The sequence below is a fragment of the Polypterus senegalus genome, chromosome 11 (genome assembly GCF_016835505.1).
Source record: "Polypterus senegalus isolate Bchr_013 chromosome 11, ASM1683550v1, whole genome shotgun sequence".
NCBI lineage: Eukaryota > Metazoa > Chordata > Cladistia > Polypteriformes > Polypteridae > Polypterus > Polypterus senegalus.
The window spans coordinates 104,880,343-104,900,790 of record NC_053164.1 but is presented as its reverse complement, the minus strand read 5'-3'; the positions used below and the strand labels follow the sequence as shown (position 1 = coordinate 104,900,790).

At 37.4% G+C, this 20,448-nt stretch overlaps 1 protein-coding gene across 1 annotated transcript in view; it reads left to right on the top strand.

The window, feature by feature from the left end:
- Nucleotides 1-20,448, top strand: part of slc15a5 (solute carrier family 15 member 5) — a 111,072-nt gene that overhangs the window by 72,431 nt on the left and 18,193 nt on the right. Inside the window, exon 5 of the mRNA XM_039767980.1 lies at nucleotides 10,382-10,568. Coding sequence (XP_039623914.1) covers nucleotides 10,382-10,568 — 187 coding nt within the window. The remainder of the gene's footprint in view (nucleotides 1-10,381; nucleotides 10,569-20,448) is intronic.

The window sequence follows — 20,448 nt, the reverse complement described above, 5'->3', positions numbered from 1 at the left end:
CCAATAATCAGACTGTACACTTCTATAGAAATAATAACCTTCCCTGCCTTCTCTCAGTATATCAATTGGCTTCTTTAGCCTCTAGTCTAAGCATAGATCATCAAGATGCATAATTTGACTTTTCACCCCTAGTAGCCTCAACAGCCTTTCTGCTCCTCAAGCATCATTCTAGCATGTGCTGCTCTACTGAATTCTCATGCTTGATTTTTTTTTAAGATCAAGCTGTTCATATGAGACCATTTTGAACTTAATTAGTCCCATTAGGACAATTAAAGTCACCTTCATCTTTTAACAGCCTGCACCCTGTTGATTGAAGGAATCATGAAGGGAATTGCTACAGTAATTACTGGTTGCACAGTAATATCATTCTTATCAGTCTATGAAAAAAAAAAAATTAAGCACGGCTCATATTTTCAAGGTTAGAAGCCACAATATCCTTCAAAACTAAGAGACAGATTTGATAAAGAAGCGAAATTATTTTAATATCCCAAAATAGTAGGGAAGCAGTGCATGGTAGATGAAGGCGAGAAAAACTCAAAACCCTGAATGACCATCTGGACCTTTCAGAAACACATAATATTTCCTTTTGTGTAGCTGTCCCTCAATTTTTCTTATTTTGTCTTATTCTATCTTACTTTATACCCTTAAACAATATCTAGATTAATTTCTTCAACCATAACTCATAATCCAGTTGAAGGGTCATCTGTTCTTAGCAGTGAATGACATATGCTAAGAAGGCCAAACTTTGCAAAATTGTGTATTTATTATCTAAAACACACAATGCAGGGATAAACAGTAAATTAGAGAGTAAACAGAAAAGTACCAAAACCTCTAAGGACCTATATATATGTTATTAAAAAAGTTTTCCGTCATGTCCACGTTATTCTGCCTTGACCACCCCCTCCACACTGCTCACCCAATCATTACTCCTACTGTGCACAACCTCTCTCTGTACCACACCATGACACTCTCAGTGCTGCTAACTCACCCTTCAACACAGTGAGTTATAATGGCAAGGCAGAAAAGCAACTTATCTAGTCAAAAACATTAAATTTGAGATTGCAAAAGAAAAACAGCAGCAAGAGCTGATAACAAACGTCAAAAACAAGAAAATGAATAAAAAAGAGCTGCATATAATAAAAGTCAAGAACAAAGAGAATCATCCAATAAACAAGAAGAAGAAAAATATCCTGAACAATATGCAAACAGAAATGCAAAAAAGCAACATTTATAGTAATTCATAATATTGTTTTTGACGAAGCGTTAATGTACTTTTTTACATTTACTTCTTACTAGAGAATCCATTCCCGGGAATCCTGCATGTCATTCCCGGGAAACCCGGGCTCCCGGCAATGACACAGTGAACAGGCATCTCACATGTGAACGGCTTTAGAACGACCAACACTTATTTTTAATAAAACTACTGCAATATGTTGACACCAATAAAAGGCTAATCTTATCTACAAACTGTTCATTCTGTCATATAAGTACATGTATCTAGTTAGATGTGGTAATAAGAGCATAGAAAGCACATTCGTGCAGAGCAAGCCAGCTGCTGAGAAAGCACACTCTGCCTCCACTGAAGTAGGCGGAACAGTCATCAGATACTGATACACTTGTTCTAAACAACGCCCGCGCTTTCCGTTGCTCTGAAACACTGCCATCTCAGCTTTTACTGATGCATCCAGCTTCATGTCATCATTCTGTGATGGCAAGTTTCTTGGCACAGATAATGCGGATGCAACAGACTGACACATTGCAATTTCAAGTTACGGTTCAAAGCTGTTGTCTGACAGATGTTAATGAAGTCTGCCCCCTCCCAGCATTCATGAGCTGCAGAGTGCAGACTCCTCCCAGTCCACTGTGCTCAGTCTTAGTGGGAGCCGGGAGACTGACTGCTGCTGGTCTGTTGTTGACTGAATTAATCGGCAACACACTACACTGTGGGCCAAAAAACTGTGCCACTTAATTATTTTCAACTATAACTCTGTTGTTTCTTGATCGATTTTTACACTTTTACACGCTATATATGCGAGCTTGGCTGTTCCCGGTTTCCCGGGAATTACAGCAGATTCCCTACTTCTTACTATGTTTTATTATTCATTGGTATTTAAAATAGGCAAAATAGACAGTTGTACTGAAACACTGAAATAACTGGTTTTCCATTTGTAATAACATACTCTTCTATAAACCACTTCTTTAAATACACACTCTTTCTCTAATGGAGGGGTGCCCCCAATGCAGCAGTTGGTAGGTGAGGCAAACCGTATATACAGTATATATATATATATATGAGTGTGTGTGTGTATGTTTGTTCTAAATATGTTAATTGTGAACACCAGGGGGCGTACTAGCTTCCCAAACCCAACACAGACAGATACAGACAGAGCACCAGATACAAGTCCAGCAACACACACCTTTAATTTTCCACTGTGGAGACCCTATACTTTGTTCCCCAGCATACAGCACAGTGCAAATGCACCAATAAACAGTGCAATACAGGAAACAGGAGTTTCTCTTCCTTTTCACTCTCTTCCATCTTCCACCTCTAGTCTTCCTCCAGCAAGCTTCGTCCCTCTTCCTCCTAACACTGGCTCCTAGAGCAGTGGCAGCTGGCTCCTTTTATGCCATATTTATATACTTTCAGGTGAGGCGGAAGCCCAACATAGTAGGGCTCTGCAGCACCCCCTGGCAGCACCCACAGACCCAGCGGGGATGTGCCAGACTCCATCTCCCATGAAGGCTTGTGGGAATCTGTTGCAACTCAGGGGGCCTGCCATCTAATGCTCCAGGGGAGGAAATGCCTTGTGTATGTTCTCTCGCCTAGTCTTTCAGTCCATCCAGTGATTTTTCACCTAATATCTTTGTTTAAATACTAAATGACAGCCAGACACATTTACATGCAGAATTAATGCATGTAAATGCTTGCAGATAGAACTAAACACTTTTCTTCTTGTGTCAATGGCACAAATTTTGCTGGAAGCAAAATGCAATTTATATTCTTATATTTGAAGTGGATGGACCAATTAGAGGCGAGTCACCTGTCAGATTACCATGGCAGTGAGAAGACCAAAACCCAACACATAGTGTGGAGAGAACTGGTCAGGATGTGGAAGGTGATGATCATGTGCTTGTTGCTTATCCCTCAAAACACAAGAGACAAAAAATATGGTGCAAGAAGCAATTTGACATCTTTTGAACCAGACTGTACTGAACAGTCTGAGAAAGACAGTCCATGGATTTGACTAATTTTTATTCCAAATAAAACTAATTGCAGCACAACACAATTCAGTTTATGTTTAGTGCTGAGGCAGGAATCATTGGACAAGTCTAACCCACTGTTACTGCTGTCTGACTTCATGACAATTTCCAAATTTCATCTCACCCATTCATGGTAAAAAGGTCACAACTTGATTCTGCAATGTGTGCATTACTCATTTGGGCAAAGAGGGGAAGAAAGTTCACAATGAAGCAATAAGAATATGAAACATTATAAATATGCAAAGAAATTGAAAAAACTATACTATAACAACAGTTACTCAAAGAACAATGAAAGGTTGGATTAATAAACTCAGGTATTTTCTATGTTCATGCTGTGTTCATGCAACAGCTGTAATCTAATTGAAAATAACAAATTTGCTATACAACTAAAAAACAGAATCTATAGTTGAACCAAGGTAGGCATGCAATGGACACTTTGATCATACCCCCATTTTGCTTTGGTATATCTACATTATAACAACCATCCAAGCTCTTGAATGTAAATTATCAAAAGTATGATGGATTCCATCTCATTCAGTGTAGCAATGATGTGTAATTATTCCTTACATTGTAATTTTATTCACATTATTTTCAAAACCCTTGAAATGTGGCTGCTTATAGAACTAGAACATTATACTAGCCATCCAGACTTTAACAGATGTTTATCAGTTTAAGCAACCGCTACTGTTTCTGGAGTTAGAAGCCATCCTGAAAATTCTAATGGTTACCATATCAAACTGCTCACCACTGATCCGTGAACCCGTTACACTGCTGATCCTCTTCACTAATTTAAGGGAAAGGTATGTAGGACTGCCAGTCGTTTTTATTCTTCAAGCTCTTAGTGCATGTAGATGGCAACAATGACTTTACTTCTATTGAGGTCAATTTCTTGCAGTTACATTCTCATCATCCTTGTAACCTCATTTGCCTACAATGGATTCTGCAGAATGGTACTAACTTTATCAGTATTCATTATCCTCAAATAGAGCTCATCTGAGGATTTTTTTCCTTTTTTTCCACCTCTGCTGCTCTTTCCTCCCCAAAACTCCACAAGGTGGGTGGGTGACACGCCACGAGCAAAGACACAGCAGATTGAGTATCATAGATTTTGATGGAGAATGTCAGTCTTCAGATATAAAAAAAGGAACTGTCCCGTCATCCTTTATTTAAATGATAACACTGGAGAAAAGCTGTATTACAAATTAGAATGCCTAATCAAGGAGATTTTTGCATCAAGCGTTTGAAATAACTTGAAGGCTAGCTTCAAAGGATTCCCAGCTGTCACAAGGTAAGCAGCAAAGATAAGTGCTTAACTACTTCCAGTATAAAATCTTTCAAACTGTGTAATGAATGCATCACATCCCTGACATACATAATGAAATTAAAATGAACTAAAGATGGAGCAGATGTTATCCAAATCAAGTATAGGTTTATAGAGTCATTATTATTAAATGTGCAGAGAACAGTGAGTTTCTTAATTGCACATCCTAATCTCCAACACTGTGATTAGTGAATGTAACTACCTTACCTCAAGACTTGTGTTCTCCTTACCTAAAAACCTCCGAACATATTTGTCATATACAGTATACAGCAGTGGGCAAAAATAGGTTTACAGTTATGAGTGTGAGAAACACAATTTATTCTTGCATTATTGTTTATCCAACCATCCATTTTCTAACCCGCTGAATCCGAATACAGGGTCACGGGGGTCTGCTGGAGCCAATCCCAGCCAACACAGGGCACAAGGCAGGAACCAATCCTGGGCAGGGTATTAACCCACCGCAGCATTATTGTTTATTTATTAATTATTGTATTTTTTTATATTCTTTGACTTCTTTGTATTATTATTATTATTAAAGTGTGTTTACAATCATAACCTGCAATATCTAACTCCACACAAACAACTGTAAACATACATTTGCTCACCCCTGTATACTTACACTTCTAAAAAAAATATGCAAACATACTGTAGAAACAGATACTGTGGAATATTTTAATAAAACACAACTTAATTTAAAAATGAAGCAAAATCGGAACAAATGTAAGATATAGCATAAAATTCTCATACATTCTTAATCCTGTTCAAGGACACGGGGAAGTCAGAGCCTATGCTGCCAGTTTCAAGTGCTGCTTTTTCTTAAGCACACACCAACCAAGGCCTCTGTAGAGTCACTATTAAACCTAACATGCACATCTGTAGAATCTGAGAGAAACCAGAGTACTGCACACAGAAAGAAACTTCAGATTCAGCCCCATGGTCTGTGAGGCAGTAATGCTAACCACTGCACTGTCCTGTCACCCAGGAAAATCAAGTATTATCAGATGTGCAACGATGAAAATAATGAAATCTATATAAATATAATCGAAAGCCATTTACGTCTGAATGTCTGTTTGTTTGTAATAGCTAAACCAATTTTCATAAAATTTTGCATGTTCCTGATCCAGCATAAATTATAGACTATATGTTGTACCAGAAAGAGGGTTTATAATGGGAGAGGACAATTCAAAAAACAGAGCCAACATGGGGACTACAATTCCCATCAGGCAGCATGTGTGTATGGGGGCAAGGATATTGTCATTAGCGTGCACAAAGTTTTGTACTGGCCAAAGCAAAATCTTATATAAGAGCACAGGTTATGTACAGTGTTTTCTTTTTCTCTTGCAGGATTACAGCTTTGTCTAAGAGTACCTGGGTTGTGTTTAGCCATTGTGATTTTCTTTTTTCTATGCCCAGGTCATGCCAGGTACTTTGGCTAGTTATCAATAGAATGAATGATAAATAAATATACTAAATTTCCTAGACAATCAAAACATGTAATAATGTCTCTGAAATGTAGAGCTCGAAGGTCCAACTAGAACAAGTGAAACTTCAAATGGAAAAGCAAGGGAAGAGATCATGATCAGAATAATGCTGCAGTTTCAACACTCCAGAATGCTAACATGTTTTGAGACATACAGTACTTATCATTTTTTTAAGGCTGAGTTCCAGGCAGTAAAGTATAAATTCTGAACAACCACAAGTAATGAGTTACAGAAATTACTATATAAAAATAATATAAAACAGAGAATTTTGCTGGTCACCTAACATGGCAGCCATGTGACATACTGCATCAGCGAGTTCTCCCTACTTTTGGATGCCATGCCTTATTACACATTCTCTTTATAGATTAGTGGAAGACAAAAAGACATTAGAGCTTGGACCTTTCTCTGTACTTTTTGACTTCTCCAGTTTCCATCACCTGATCATTTTTTTCTCACTCCTGCTCTTTGAATTTCTCCCTTTCATTGTAAGCATTAAAAAAACAGTGCTTTCTTATATGCTATTGAATTTATTTGCATTCCTTCTAATGTCTATCATAATTTGTAATGTAACATACACACCAAGATTATCCTGAGCATCTGGAAAGAGAAGTAAACTGAAAGTGAATTTCCCTTGGGATTAATAAAGTATCTATCTATCTATCTATCTATCTATCTATCTATCTATCTATCTATCTAAAGAAGGGCAGAATGTTAGGTTAATTTGAAAAGCCTTCCTGAACTGAAGAGAATGAATGATCTAATTAATTTAAGGAGGCCATTCCAAAGTCTCGGCACTATAGAGCTGAAGGCCCTGTACCTCACAGTGTGCAGGTTAGCGTGGGGGCATAACAAGAAGGCCAGAATCAGAGGACCTTAGTGGGCAAGCAGAGGCATCACAATGGAGGTCATAGATGTAGTCTGGTGCAAGGCCATTTAAAGGCTTATATGTTATTTGTAGAATTTTATATTTGATTTTGTAAAATGCAGGGAACCAGTGGAGGCAAAGCAGAATGTATATGATGTGCTCACTGTTGCTGGTTCTCCTTCTATAAGGACTCTTGCAGTAGAGTTTTGAATCAACTGGAGCTGTGACATAAGAGTAGAATAGCTGCCAATAGGGAGTTACAATAATTGATATTGGATGTGATACAAGCACGGACAAGTTTCTCAGCATTAGAAAACGAGAGTAATGAGTGAACACAGGATTTGTTACTGAGGTGAAAGTAAGAAAACTTCTTAGTGTGGTTTACATGGGTGGAATAAGAAAAGAAGGAATCAAAAATGACATCAAGATTCCTCGTATTTGAAGAAGGTCTGTTGAGATCGCAGCCATGAGTGATTAAGTTAAATTGTTCTTTATTGCCAATTTGCAGGAGTTTGGTTTTGCTGCAACTTAATTTTAAAGAGTTATGCTCCATCCTTTAATTTCACTGAGGCAAGTTGTGAGCTGAGAAACCGCTGATGAAATTTTACTTTCGGCATTGAAATAGAGTTGAGTATCATCTGCATAAATATAATAACCCAGTCTAATGTCCATTATAATGTTTCAGTATTTCTCTGACACTATAATTTATTGAAAAAGCTGCAGACCAGGGCCTCATGTATAAATGGTGCGTATGTACAAAAATGTTGCGTAAGCTTGTTTCCACGCTCAAATAGCAATGTATAAAACCTAAACTTGCCGTAAAGCCACGCACATTTTCACGCTAGCTAAAATCCTGGCATACTCAATTTCTCCGCTCAGTTTTGCAAACTGGCGGCACCCAGTGTCAAAGCAGTGCTACTGTTCCAGTGTGGTTTCCCTTTCTTTTTTAGATCCACATCCCTGACGTGGCTTTATAAATACACTGAAATTAACCGCATACTGTTTATTAGTTTAATGCATCTGATTGTAATTAACCTGTAACAATATAATTGTCCACGGAATGGTCAAACTATTCTAAATACCATAGCTGCTTTAGAGTTGTTACTCTCACCGCACCTTCTTCTTTCAGCTGCTCCCGTTAGGGGTTGCCACAGCGGATCATCTTTTTCCATATTACTCTCACTGCACCACTCGGAGTATTTATATTACTGTATCTGAGTGGGGAATCACAGCTCTACAGCAGCTGATTGGAAAGAGAATTATCGGTATGCAGCATCAAGCACACAAAGCCTCAGCCATGATGCCTATTGAACTGCTCTCATACGACAAACGCTTCAGAGCATTTCCTATATGATCTTCGTGGTTCAGAAACAATTTCATCCCAAGAACTATAAACGCAATCAATCAGTCCATCAAGTGCTCCTTGTAGAACTGTTTGTGCTTATAAGTACAATCACCTCACTGTAAACTTGCAATACAGTTATAATATTGTACAACCTGAGCCACTTTATAAAGCGCGTATTTACATATGATGACAATGTCATTTTAAAGATGAAATGCAGCAAAATATGTTTATTATATTATACAGATAAAACTTTAAGTTAATTTAAATAATCTATATTGTTAATAATGAAGCATGTGAGGACACAGTGTCGCAGCACTAGCAAGGAGCTGGCACTCTGTTCATGGATTGTTCCTGCCTCATGCTGTATTCTTGCTGGTGCTGGCACGACCCCTTCCCTTGATAAGTGGGTTAAGAGGATGGATGAATTTAACCAATGCTATAATTTGTATTGCCCAAAGCAACTCTTGCCTTCATGCCAGCAGTTCTTAAAAACGGTACGGAAAGTACAATTTCAATTATAGGTTGGTTCACTGTTACAGATTTAGCTTGAGAAAGATTGTTCCAACTTAAATTTATTATATTCAGTATTTTCCTCTGTCTGTAAACAAATCCTTGGAATTCAGCCTAACAAATAGCAGCATGGTGGCCTGAGCAAATCTCCATGACACATTACACATATCCCTGTTGCAAAATGGTTAAAAAACAAAAATGTCACATCTGTCTCTCTGATGAATGTAATAAATAAGAGAAAACACTTCAACTTTCAAATCGATTAAGTCACAACCCGAATGTTATGCTATGCGTAATTCTTGTAACTTCTAAAAATAAGAAAGTACTTATAGACTTATAGACAAACAAACTTAAATATGTTTTCTGTCACTTAACTCTCATTAATGATATTTTTGTCTTTTTATGTAATGATGACTGACTTAAACATCCTAGAATCATTCTCTTAGAGCTGTCAACATTACAGAGACTTTCACGCAGAAATCACATGATCCTTCTTACAGATACAGGTTTAGAACAACTGGGCTTAGAAAATGGATGGATGGATGTAATTCAGAAAGTGAAAGGCATGTCTTTGAAATACAGAATGAAATGAGATTTTCTGTTCACTTCATTGTCCAGCCACACAGAGTCGTTAAAATGCCAATACCAAAAAAGTCTGTTTAGGATTTATAGATGGTCGAAACGTTCCAAAACTATCCATGAAAGGTTTGTGTTTTATAAATTCTGACTTTTGTGTATGAAATGGTTTACGCACACTTAAGAGCGCATGCAAATTTTATAGATGGGGCTCCTACCGAATTGTTAGATTTCAGCTTATTTAATCTAAACAGTACTTCTCCCTCTACAATTTCTATATCACTAAGTACCTTTTTGGTTGTCCCTGTTACTGCAGTGAGGATATCCTCTTCTTCACATATGAAAAGTTAAAAAAAATGCTACTATATGCATGCATATTTTAATACCCTTTAATATTTGTGATATATATCACCTGGTCCTTAGTTGTTTTTTTACTACCAAAATACCCAAGTTAAACTATTAAGCCAACACATGCCTATTTGGTTACATTTTTAACTACATGCTGTTAAAAATCATTTATTTATTGTAGTCTAGTAATGCATGTAATTGCATTTTACTAACATTTTTATTAATATGACTCTGTGTTACAAAATATTTAATAAACAAAAATGTAATAAGTGACTTTTTGATGAAGTAATTAAAAACATTTTAAATGCTCCAACTATTAAATCAGTTAACAAGTCACAGAATGCACCTGAACCATGTTATGCTCTGATTAACTTTTAACTTTTATATGAAAATAAAAAGAAGTTCTCTTGTCTGTAATTTGTTTCTTAAACTGAATGGAATGTCATTTAGTTTTTTGTCCAATATTTTTGTCATGGATATTTATCAAAACAACTACTTAAGAAAGTGTTATTAAACATATAGTGCTATATTTACATCAGTGTTTGCATTTTTTTTTTGTTTAAATGAACAGTTGAACATGTGAACTACTACATAAGCATAAAAGTAATGCTACTACAATAACAATATCACTCATTGCTATTGCTAATATACCATTATTAATTTTTCATTTTCAGATTCCTTCTGGCTATTATATACAAACTCTCAACTCAAACCTAAATCTGAAAGGGTTTCTTCTGCCGATTGCTGCCATGAACGTGATCAGCATCATACCATTGCTAGTTATCGCCCCTCTTCTAGAATGCATAGCAGCTTGTCTTTTATCATGGCAGAAATATTCATTGTCACCGACCACACTGATTGGTGAGTAGATATAAGCAAGAAGAGGCTGCTTGTAATGAGCTGATGATGGGATAAAGCTTTCAAGTTATCAGTTTTAGGACAAGATAAATTGACTATGAAAATACTCAATTTAGCATTATCCTGTTTAATATTAACAAGACTTAACAGATCTGGTCAGAAGCCAACAAAATCTTCATTTAAGACACTATCTGAGTTGTCAGGACAGCATAACTTGCTTATTTATAGGCATGTCATGCACTTGAAGTAGGAACATAATTTGTCAAGAATTGTTTGTTAAATGACCATTGCTGTCTAAAACTATGACTGACTGCTCTGTTAGTAGTACATGAATGTATGTTGCATTCAGGCTTTTCTAAATTGCCAGTTGAGTCATTTCCCTCCAACTATTTTTTATGGAATCTTCAAATAAAAATATAGTGTTTTAATGCATGCAGGAATTCAAACAAGCTCTTAATTAACATTCTAACATCCATTAATGAATATTCCCCTCTAATTACAAAAGATGTCCCTTATTTGGATGCTAATATTTTGGGCTTGATAATTTGGCAATTAAGTATAAAGAATATTAAAAGACATTTAAAAATTATAAAGTAGCCATAAGAAGATATTAACATATATGATTGCTGCTAGTGGTGATTGGTAAATTAATATATAGTCTTGTGGTCAAGAGACATTCTTAAAAGCATAAAGACCTCAATTCAGACATTTTGGTGGCCCATAGATATTGTAATGAACGCTGGAAGAGGCAGAGACACCACTTAATATTTGTGGGTCAGCCCTGTAATACCTCCATATTTATTGTTTAAGCGAAACAGTAAAAATATGTAAAATTATTGTACCTAAATAAGCTTCCTTGCTATTTGGTCCACAGAAAACATCCTCATACCTACAAATATGCACAAGAACAAGTCACACACATTCTTTCATAATCCTGTAGACTCTTTATGGTGGCCTCTCCTGAAGAGCATCTAACTGGCGGTCCACACCATTTCTCTTACTATCTTTATGTCTCTTTTTTTTCCAGCAGATACCCTTTTTAAATCTCTCACCCTCCCCATAGGACTGCCCAACCACCTGGAAAGATCTTTCCAGAAGGCTGAAAAGGACTTTCTATCTGTTTCTGTAATACCCACTGTCATTCCATCTTTAAGTGCTACAATACTGTATATTTCAGGCTCATTTCTTAGCACTAAACTGAAAGGTCATGGACATGAATTTAGGAAAGTCTTTGACATATAAGCTTGGTAAGCAGATGGTCAGTTGGGGGCAGTCTTCAGTGTTGATTGGAATAATAATATTTTTTCCATTGTAATCATCATTTGTTCAAATTGTTTGCAAAGTCCTATAACGACATGGAAGTGAATATTATTTTAGAGGAAGCTCAAAAGAGAATCATGATTAATAAGCATTGTAGATTTTGACTTCTTTTTGTTAGATTATATTCTCCCATGAATGTTATTGGCTGGCCTGTGATCTGTGTGTGGTATATTGTGTGTATTTGTTATATTTTTCTTGCTCCCATGAAGTTCAGAAGTGTGAGTACATGTTTGTGAGTTACCAAAGAATAAAGGGATTTTATCCCGAAAACGTCGTCTGCATCTCTGTTAAACACGGAAACCCAACAGGTTATGGGGCTCAAGAGCAACACAGGGAGCAGATGGCAGAGATTAGTTTTCAACAGAGATGAAAACAATTACGAGATGTGGAAGCTGAAATTGACAGTAATTCAGAAATTGACTGATGACGGTAATTCAGAAGCTCTAGAATATGTATATAGTCAATATAGTAGCAGAAACCAATAAACAGATGGGATCAAGGAGAGGATGGGACTGATGTGTCACATTATAATGTGACGTGGGGAAAGACCAAATTCTGACCCAAGCCTGAATTGTATTCAAAACTATCACTGCCCAAGAAAGGAGAAAAAGGCTCCGAAACATTTAAACGATTATGCAGTTGATTTTGAAGATGGCTCAGTTTAACATCATGATTTACTGCTGCTACGAGACGATATGTGGCACTCCTCAAACTTACAGATGCCCCTAAATTATTCTGAATTGCAAGAGCAGGCATGTGGAAAGGAGAAAAAATTCCACTTGTTTAAAGAAACCGACACAATCGAGTTAACCACCTTACCTGAAGGTAGAGATGCAGTGTTTAGATGGGTTTATGCCTTAAAAGAAAAGGGACAGGGTCAAAAATCTTCAAAGCAAGGTATGTTGCTAAAGGCTACAGTCAAGTGGAGGGAATAGATTATCAAGAAACTTTACCTCCCACCGCCAGTATCATATCTGTACGAGCATCAATGCAGTTACCAGTACAGAATAACATTACAGTTCACCAAATAAAAATGAAAACAGCACGCTTGCACAACACAATAGATGCTGAATTTTAGTAGAACAACCTAAGGGCTTCACAATCGAATTTAAGATCGGAGAGGAACTGGTGTACAGTACAAGTTGAAGCAATCTCTCTATGTTCTGAAACAGTCTGTCAGAAACTGGTACAAGGTTCTGCATGATCACCTAGAACAAAACAACCTCCAGAGAAATCAAGCAGATCATTGTGTTTATAAAAAGCAAGCAATAATAAAAGAAAACATGAAATGTCAATTCAGCATGAAATATTTAGGAAACAATTCATACTTCCAAGGCATTCATTTTGGGCAAAAAGATGGAAAAATCTAAAAGAATGAGAAGAACTAAATCCTTGAAATACTTGAAAGGTTTGGTATGACATATTGTAAGCCAAGGTTTACCCCATGTGAGCTGAAAATAGATAATGACATCCAGGGTACTGTCAATCGCAAAGAATACCAAGATATTGTGGGGAGTCTAACATATGCTATGATATGTATCAGACCTACCATTAGATGGACAGTCAACAGGATCTTACAACTATTATCAAACTCCCAATCAGGAAACCTAATCACTGCTAAACATGTGCTAAGGTAAGCTATAGACTATGAGTTTAGTTTCAGGAAATCTGAAGAGAACTTGGGTCAAATTGCTTTCAGTGACTCTGATTAGGCATCTGAACCTGCATACAGGCGTAGCACTACTAATTATTATTTCAAACTGAATAATCATGGCCCCGGAAGTCTACGAAACAAGCCACTTTAGGACTATCAACAAATGAGAGTGAATGCATAGGGCTAGTGTCCACAACTCAAGAAAGCATATATTTAATCCAGCTGTGAAATGGCATGGACAGGAATTGCTACAACTATGCAAAAATCAATGGTTACAATCAAGGAGCTATCCAGTGAACAGACAGAGGTCCAATATTATAATTATGTGAGTCGTCATTTAGCTGGTTTAGCTTCATTTCCCTACTTGATCAAGGGTGTCGTTTCCCATTTTTTCCAAAACATTGCGTACACATGGGTCAAAGTTGTAGTAAATATACACATGGTCCCCCATCAAGTTCACTTTTATAAATTCCAACGTTTGCGTGTGAAGTTACATGCACACATGTCGAGCCTCTTTTTGTGTTCACGCATGCTTTACAGGCCCCTGGAAGAGCTAGAGTGGCTTCAGATTATTGTCACAGCCCAATTGCATAGGTTGATCCTTGCATATAATAGGACTGTTATCTAATTTTCTAATTCTGCCATGTAAGTTCATTCTTATGTTTTCCTCTTTCAGTTCCATACAAATAGTTTATTAGAAAAATAACTTCATTAAGAGCACACACACAGGTGTAAATGGGCCCAAGTTTGGTGGCGAACTGCTGGTTTCTCTGTCACTTCCATTTCCATTAATTGGCAACTGATTAAAAACAATATTAAAAATAGTGAATGAAGCTTTTTAAGACTAAAAGGGTTGATTAAACTTGAATCTTAAAAGGTGAGGTTTATTAAATGAAGTACAAAAATGTTGTTTGAACCTTAACTATATGAGCAGCAATAATTCAATTCTAATTAATAAACTGGGTTGAAACAAAAACCTTCAGCATTTTAGGTCTTCCAGGAAACATCTGATGTAAAGTGAAGAGTTCTGATAGTTAATTATTAAGTTGGAGGTGCGTTAAGTGTGTTATTTTAGTAGCCACATTACTAATTATTATACTTTTTGCCTAAATTTATATTTTAATTTGTTTTATGTTCTGGCTTTCAGTTTCACTCAGCAGTCTATTCAGTATTGTGTGTTGGGCTTTGTGTTTGCACGAGCCCTCATTAAGACTGTTTTTTAGATACAACCTCTCCTCAGCATTGGATTTGTAAAACAGTGATAAACTGTGGTGTTACTTTAGAATGAAGTTTGCTGTTTGCTCTGTTGTACAGCATATGCGCTCTGAGACACATTCATTTTAAATTGGAAATACTGTTGGTGTAACTGGTATTGCATATATGCCTTCATGTGGAAGTCCAGTTCCACCCTGTTAAATTTGTTCTGGCACTAACACTGCTTGTACAAGGCAGACGCTAAAAAGAAAACCAACACAAACTGCCATGAACTAATCCTTTCCTGAAAAACAGACGCAAGTATGTAGGTCAGCCAGCAAGGCCGCCCTTGCCCTAAGTGATTAAAGATGTTTAACCAATCAGGTTAAGCCAATCAGGTTTAAACCTGACCAATCAATTAAAGCAATCAGGTTTTGCTCAGTTCAGAAAAGACAAGTTAGTTTCGGAATATTCTATAAAGAATGCACAAAAATGGGAAACATAGTATGAAAATGTGCGGTCACATACCAATGCCCATGGACTCACTCCTTATGTACCATCATGGCACTGTAGCTGTTTTGATCTCTGGAATTCAAGAAAGAATAAAACAACGTAACATAAAAATAGTAAAATTTGCAAAAACTAACATGGAACTGACATTTGCTAGCGTCAAATGCTGTACAGAGAAAAAAACAGGTCCAGGGCCAAACCCTGAGGGAAACTGCCTCATATCAAATGCAATGAGAAGAGTACTGTCAACAGACTTTCTCACATGTTGAAAATGACTTGTTAAACAAGCTTTCCAAGAACAGTATCTGAAAGTCTAATTAAATTGTCAAGCCCTGGCAGTAGACTAGTATGATCAATAGTATCATTTACTGAACTTCAGTCTAAAAGTGTACTGATTGTAGCATTTTTTGAGGTAAGGAGAGAGAGAAGAACATTTAGTATATTAACACCATGAACATAATTGACTGGCAGGGATCAGAAGAAGCATCAGGATTTAAAGGATTTTTCAAAAGTCTAGTCTAGACATGAGAGTGAAGGTCTGTACACATGAGACCACAGCAACTGTCAAGACAAAAAGGGTCAAAGTCAATACAAAATAAAAGCCAAAGTCTTGTCCAAATAGTTTATTTTGCATGAGACGAGTCTTTTGCAAAGGTGTTCCTGTAAACTTTTAATTTCAAAGTTCAGACCTAACCATGTATGAGCAGTCATCATAATCAACTTGATGTCACAGGTCACACTCACATCATGTGTCTAGCAACCATGTAGCTGTTATGATTGCCTGTCAAAATACAGATGCTCAAATCTATTACAGAGGGAAATAAATAATGACCAGGGGCCTCATGCATAACGGTGTGCGTAGAATTCACACTAAAACATGGCGTGCGGACAAAAGTTGAAATGTGCGTATGCACAAAAATATTCAGATACACAAAACCGTGCATAAGCCAACTTCCACACACTTCTGCTACATAAATCCTGGTCAGCGTGAAATGTAGCGCTCGTGCACGCACCTGCCAACCCACCCAGAATTCCGCCACTTTGAATATGCAAATCAATATAAATGTTCTCTTAAGTACAGCGTTCTGTAAAAGGACAATGACAAAAGCACGGGGAAAAACTAATTTCAGGGAATGCCAAGTGGAGGTAATGAAAAAATACTGTTTGTTGGTTTAAGCAGTTGTATAACCAACAAAAGGAAGCTGATCGAATCTTCAAGATCAGAAAGTCGCGCAGTGCCCAAAATAAAAAAGATGTCAGATCACTGTGAAGAAGCGAGTCGTAGCCCACCATCTGAATGTCATATGGAAACAAGGTACAGAGAAAAGAAAAAAAAATAGGGACACAGTAGAAAACAAAACTCAAAATGTTAACTTTAATCTCAAAGTTTCCACTTTAATCACATAGTTTATTTTGTCATTAAAGTAGAACGTCATAAACTTAATTTTAAAATCTTTTGATTTGCTACTTTTTTCAAATCCCATCGTAGCTAAAGTAGCTTTCTATTATGGAGCCGACCCGGACACAGACAGGCGGACATGTTGTTACTCAACGACCACACGTTTATTTACAAAACTATTTACACAAATATTGGTCACTAAGACCCAGTCCCGTGCACAAACTCCAACAATCACTCAGTCCTGGCCACAAATGCCTTCTTCGGGCCGCCTCCACACCTCTTCTGCCTTGTCCTCCTTCCACCCGACTCTAGCCCTGAATGAAGGGAGGCAGCCCCTTTTATAACAGCCCTGGATGAGCTCCAGGTGTTCCGAACACTCCCCCGTTGGCCACGCCCCAGCGTGGAGGAAGTGCCGGCTGTTCTCCCGGCAGCTCTCCGAGTGTCCTCTTAATTCTTCCCCCCAGCACTTCCTGGTGTGGCGGAAGTGCTGAGGTATCAGGTCCCCAAGGCATTGGGGCACCTCCTGGCGGTGACCACGGGCCCCTACAGGGTGGGGCTTCCATGCCCTCAACCCGTGGCCCCCAAAGCAAACAGGAAGGCGGCCCCCACGTGATCCAGGGTGGGCGCAGACCCACATCCGGTCCCTCACAGTGTCCCGGCCGGGTCATGGCCCCTGGCATCCCTGACACTATTCTATGTGTTATTCTATGTAATCTATGTATATAAATCACTACATGCTTCTTATTAAACAGACTTTCTCTTATACCAACAGGACACAGAATACATTACGTTCATGATATTACAGCTCTCTGAACAATTTTTTACTTGACAGGCATGTATACTTGATTATCATTTTCATAATGAAATGAATTAAAGCATGTATTAAACATAGGGCCACAGTGGTGCAGGGGCACTGATTAGCTAGTGCTCAGTCCAGAGATTGTTCCTGCCTCGCACAAGATCCTTGCTGTGCCGTGCACGACCCACGATAAAATAATTTATTGCAGCAGTACTGTCTCTTTCAAACGTACTAACCCCCAATTCCTGTCCTTTCTTTTCTTTCTCCAAGAATCCAATCGCCACACAATTAGCTCTTTAATAAAAGTCAAGCCATCTGTAAGCTTAGAACGCCAATTCTTCGAAACTTTTAAGGTACATTGAAATATATTCATAATACATGTTTAATTACTCCATCCATCTATCCATCCAGGGTCATGCCAGTTCCAGCAAGCATACAGCAAGAGGCAGGAACAATCCCTGAACGGGGCACCAGTTCATAGCTAGCGCTGTCCACTGTGTCCAGACATTTAATTAATAACAGTATACATTATTTAAATGAAATTAAAAATGTATCTGTATAATGTAATATCTATACTTTACTGCATTTCATCTTAAAAATTTGTATCAAAAGTTCCAAGAAGATAGTGTCTCTAAATCTAAATCGACTTAGAAGCCATTCGTCATCATCTGTAAATATGCCCTCTCTTCTGTTGAATTGAATTCCTTTATTGTTATTGTATAGCACATGAGATTCAGTATGCAAATCCTCCATAAACTTATTTTCCTATAAAATGGTAAAATAACAAAAACAATAATAATAATAATACAATAAAAAAAATTGAAAAGGTTGCTCAGGTTGTGCAATATTACAACAGTAATGCAAGTTTATAGTGAGGTAATGGTGCTTAAAAGAACAAACAGTTCTACTGGGAGCACTTGATGGACTGATTGAGTGCATTTAGAGCTCTTGGGATGAAACTGTTTCTGAACCGTGAGATCCGTATAGGAAAAGCTCTGAAGTGTTTGCCAAATGGGAGAAGTTCAAATAGATTGTGCCCATGGCTGAGGCAGCGTGTGCTAGAAGCTGTATCCCGATAATTCCGCTCTTGACACAACTGCTTTGGAGCTTCCCGATCAGCTGCTGTAGAGCTGTGATTCCACACTTAGATACAGTGGGTTAAAATACTCTGAGTGGTGCACTGACAACGGCAACGCTAAAGCAGCTATAGTATTTGAAATAGTTTGGCCATTCCGTGCACAATTACATTGTTACAGTTTGATTACAATCGGATGCCTTAAACTAAAAAAAAGATATGCTGTTATATTTCAGTGTATTTGATGAAGCTGCATCAGGGATGTGAATCAAATAAAAAAAAGGGAAACCACACTGGAACAGTAGCACTGCTTTGATGCTGGGTGCTGCCAGTTTGTTAAACCGAGCCGAAAACTAGCGTACGCTATGGTTTGACCTGACATGAAAATGTGTGTGGCTTTGCACCAAGTTTAGTTTTTATATATCGCGATGTGATCATGGAAACGGGCGTATGCAACATTTTTGTGCATACACACCATTTATACATGAGGCCGCAAGAGATGGAGAAATGTTAAAAGAGTGGTAACTGAAGTACAGTCAGATAACAAGCCAGAGTCAGAATAACCAAAAGAATCTGTCAAAGTAGTACACCAAATTCAGTACGCTAATCCAAAAATTATTATCAAAATGAACATTTCAGGTAGCTCTCACACTAACTAGAAATTCTACAGTTCATCACTTACTATCTTGAACTAGCTTGAACACACTGTGCTCTTCCATCAGTTATGTAATGGCTGCCATGATGTCACAGGTCACATGACCTGTCTTTCAAGGTCCTAACAACAGCCATGGAAACTGTAAACACCAACTGGTGTCAACCAAAACAAAAAAATCTGTCGTTAGAATAAAAATCAAATAAACAACTTGTAGTAAATATAACTCAATTCTAGAAATGAAACAAATGAAATCAGAACTGGCCACTCTCTTTGTCAAAGGACAAGAGGGGTGTATTAATAAAGAGGACCAAGAGAAGGAAAGAAAATGTGCTGAACTCATGTGGAAGTCTGTAAGTGCATCAACAGAAATAAAACAAGAATATCTCGTGATGACAGTTATGTAATCCTAATGGTTTTCAATTGCTTTTTTGTTAAGATGAGTAACTTGGCAAATCAGCAGCAGGTCCAGCGTATTGTAACAGAGCGCTCAAAAGAATAGCAGACGGTCAATAACAATTCATTATAATTGCCAAACTTCAATTATTTACCAAATAACAAACAAGCAATGTCTTCTGCTTTGTCTGAATAGTGCCTGCATCTGCAATGAGCCTTCATGGGCCTTTAGGCTTCATATTTCTTCTTCTATATTAGCTGTGGATTAAAGTTTTAGAAGCCTTTAGGCCTCCAACTTAAGCCAGTTACTATCTTACATCCTTCCTCTTTCAAGCAAAGATTAAATTTTAAATATTCACATGTTTCTCGCCCCTGGCTTCACCTTAGAACATTTTGATTTGCATGTACTGTATAGCTCTCACAAATTTGCTTGTGTATGACTCCATACCTGTCAGGGTCCGACTCACAGTGTTAATCTGTTGTAACCAAAATGGCTTTGTTGTGAAGAAATTAGCATATATTCTTCCAGAGCTTGCATTTTCATAATGCTTCTCTTTATTTAAGGACATACTGTACATGTATAGCCTTTGCACTTGAGTAATTCTGCACCTTGTCTTTCTTCTAGTTAGAATTCTAACTTTTCTGTATTACTAAACCTTGCACTGTATTTCTGAACTTCATTGTCTTTTGCAAACATACAAGTCTACAAATCCAAGTATTTCAGACTTAAAAGTAATATCTGATTCTGGGAAGACTTTTAAGACCTAAAGAGCAACAGCTAGTAATGTGTTGAGATCAGTGAAGAGAAGAATCCCAATCATAGCTTTCAAAGCTATGTGTGTCAAATCTGTGAGAATAGCACACAAGATAAGGGGACCAAATTA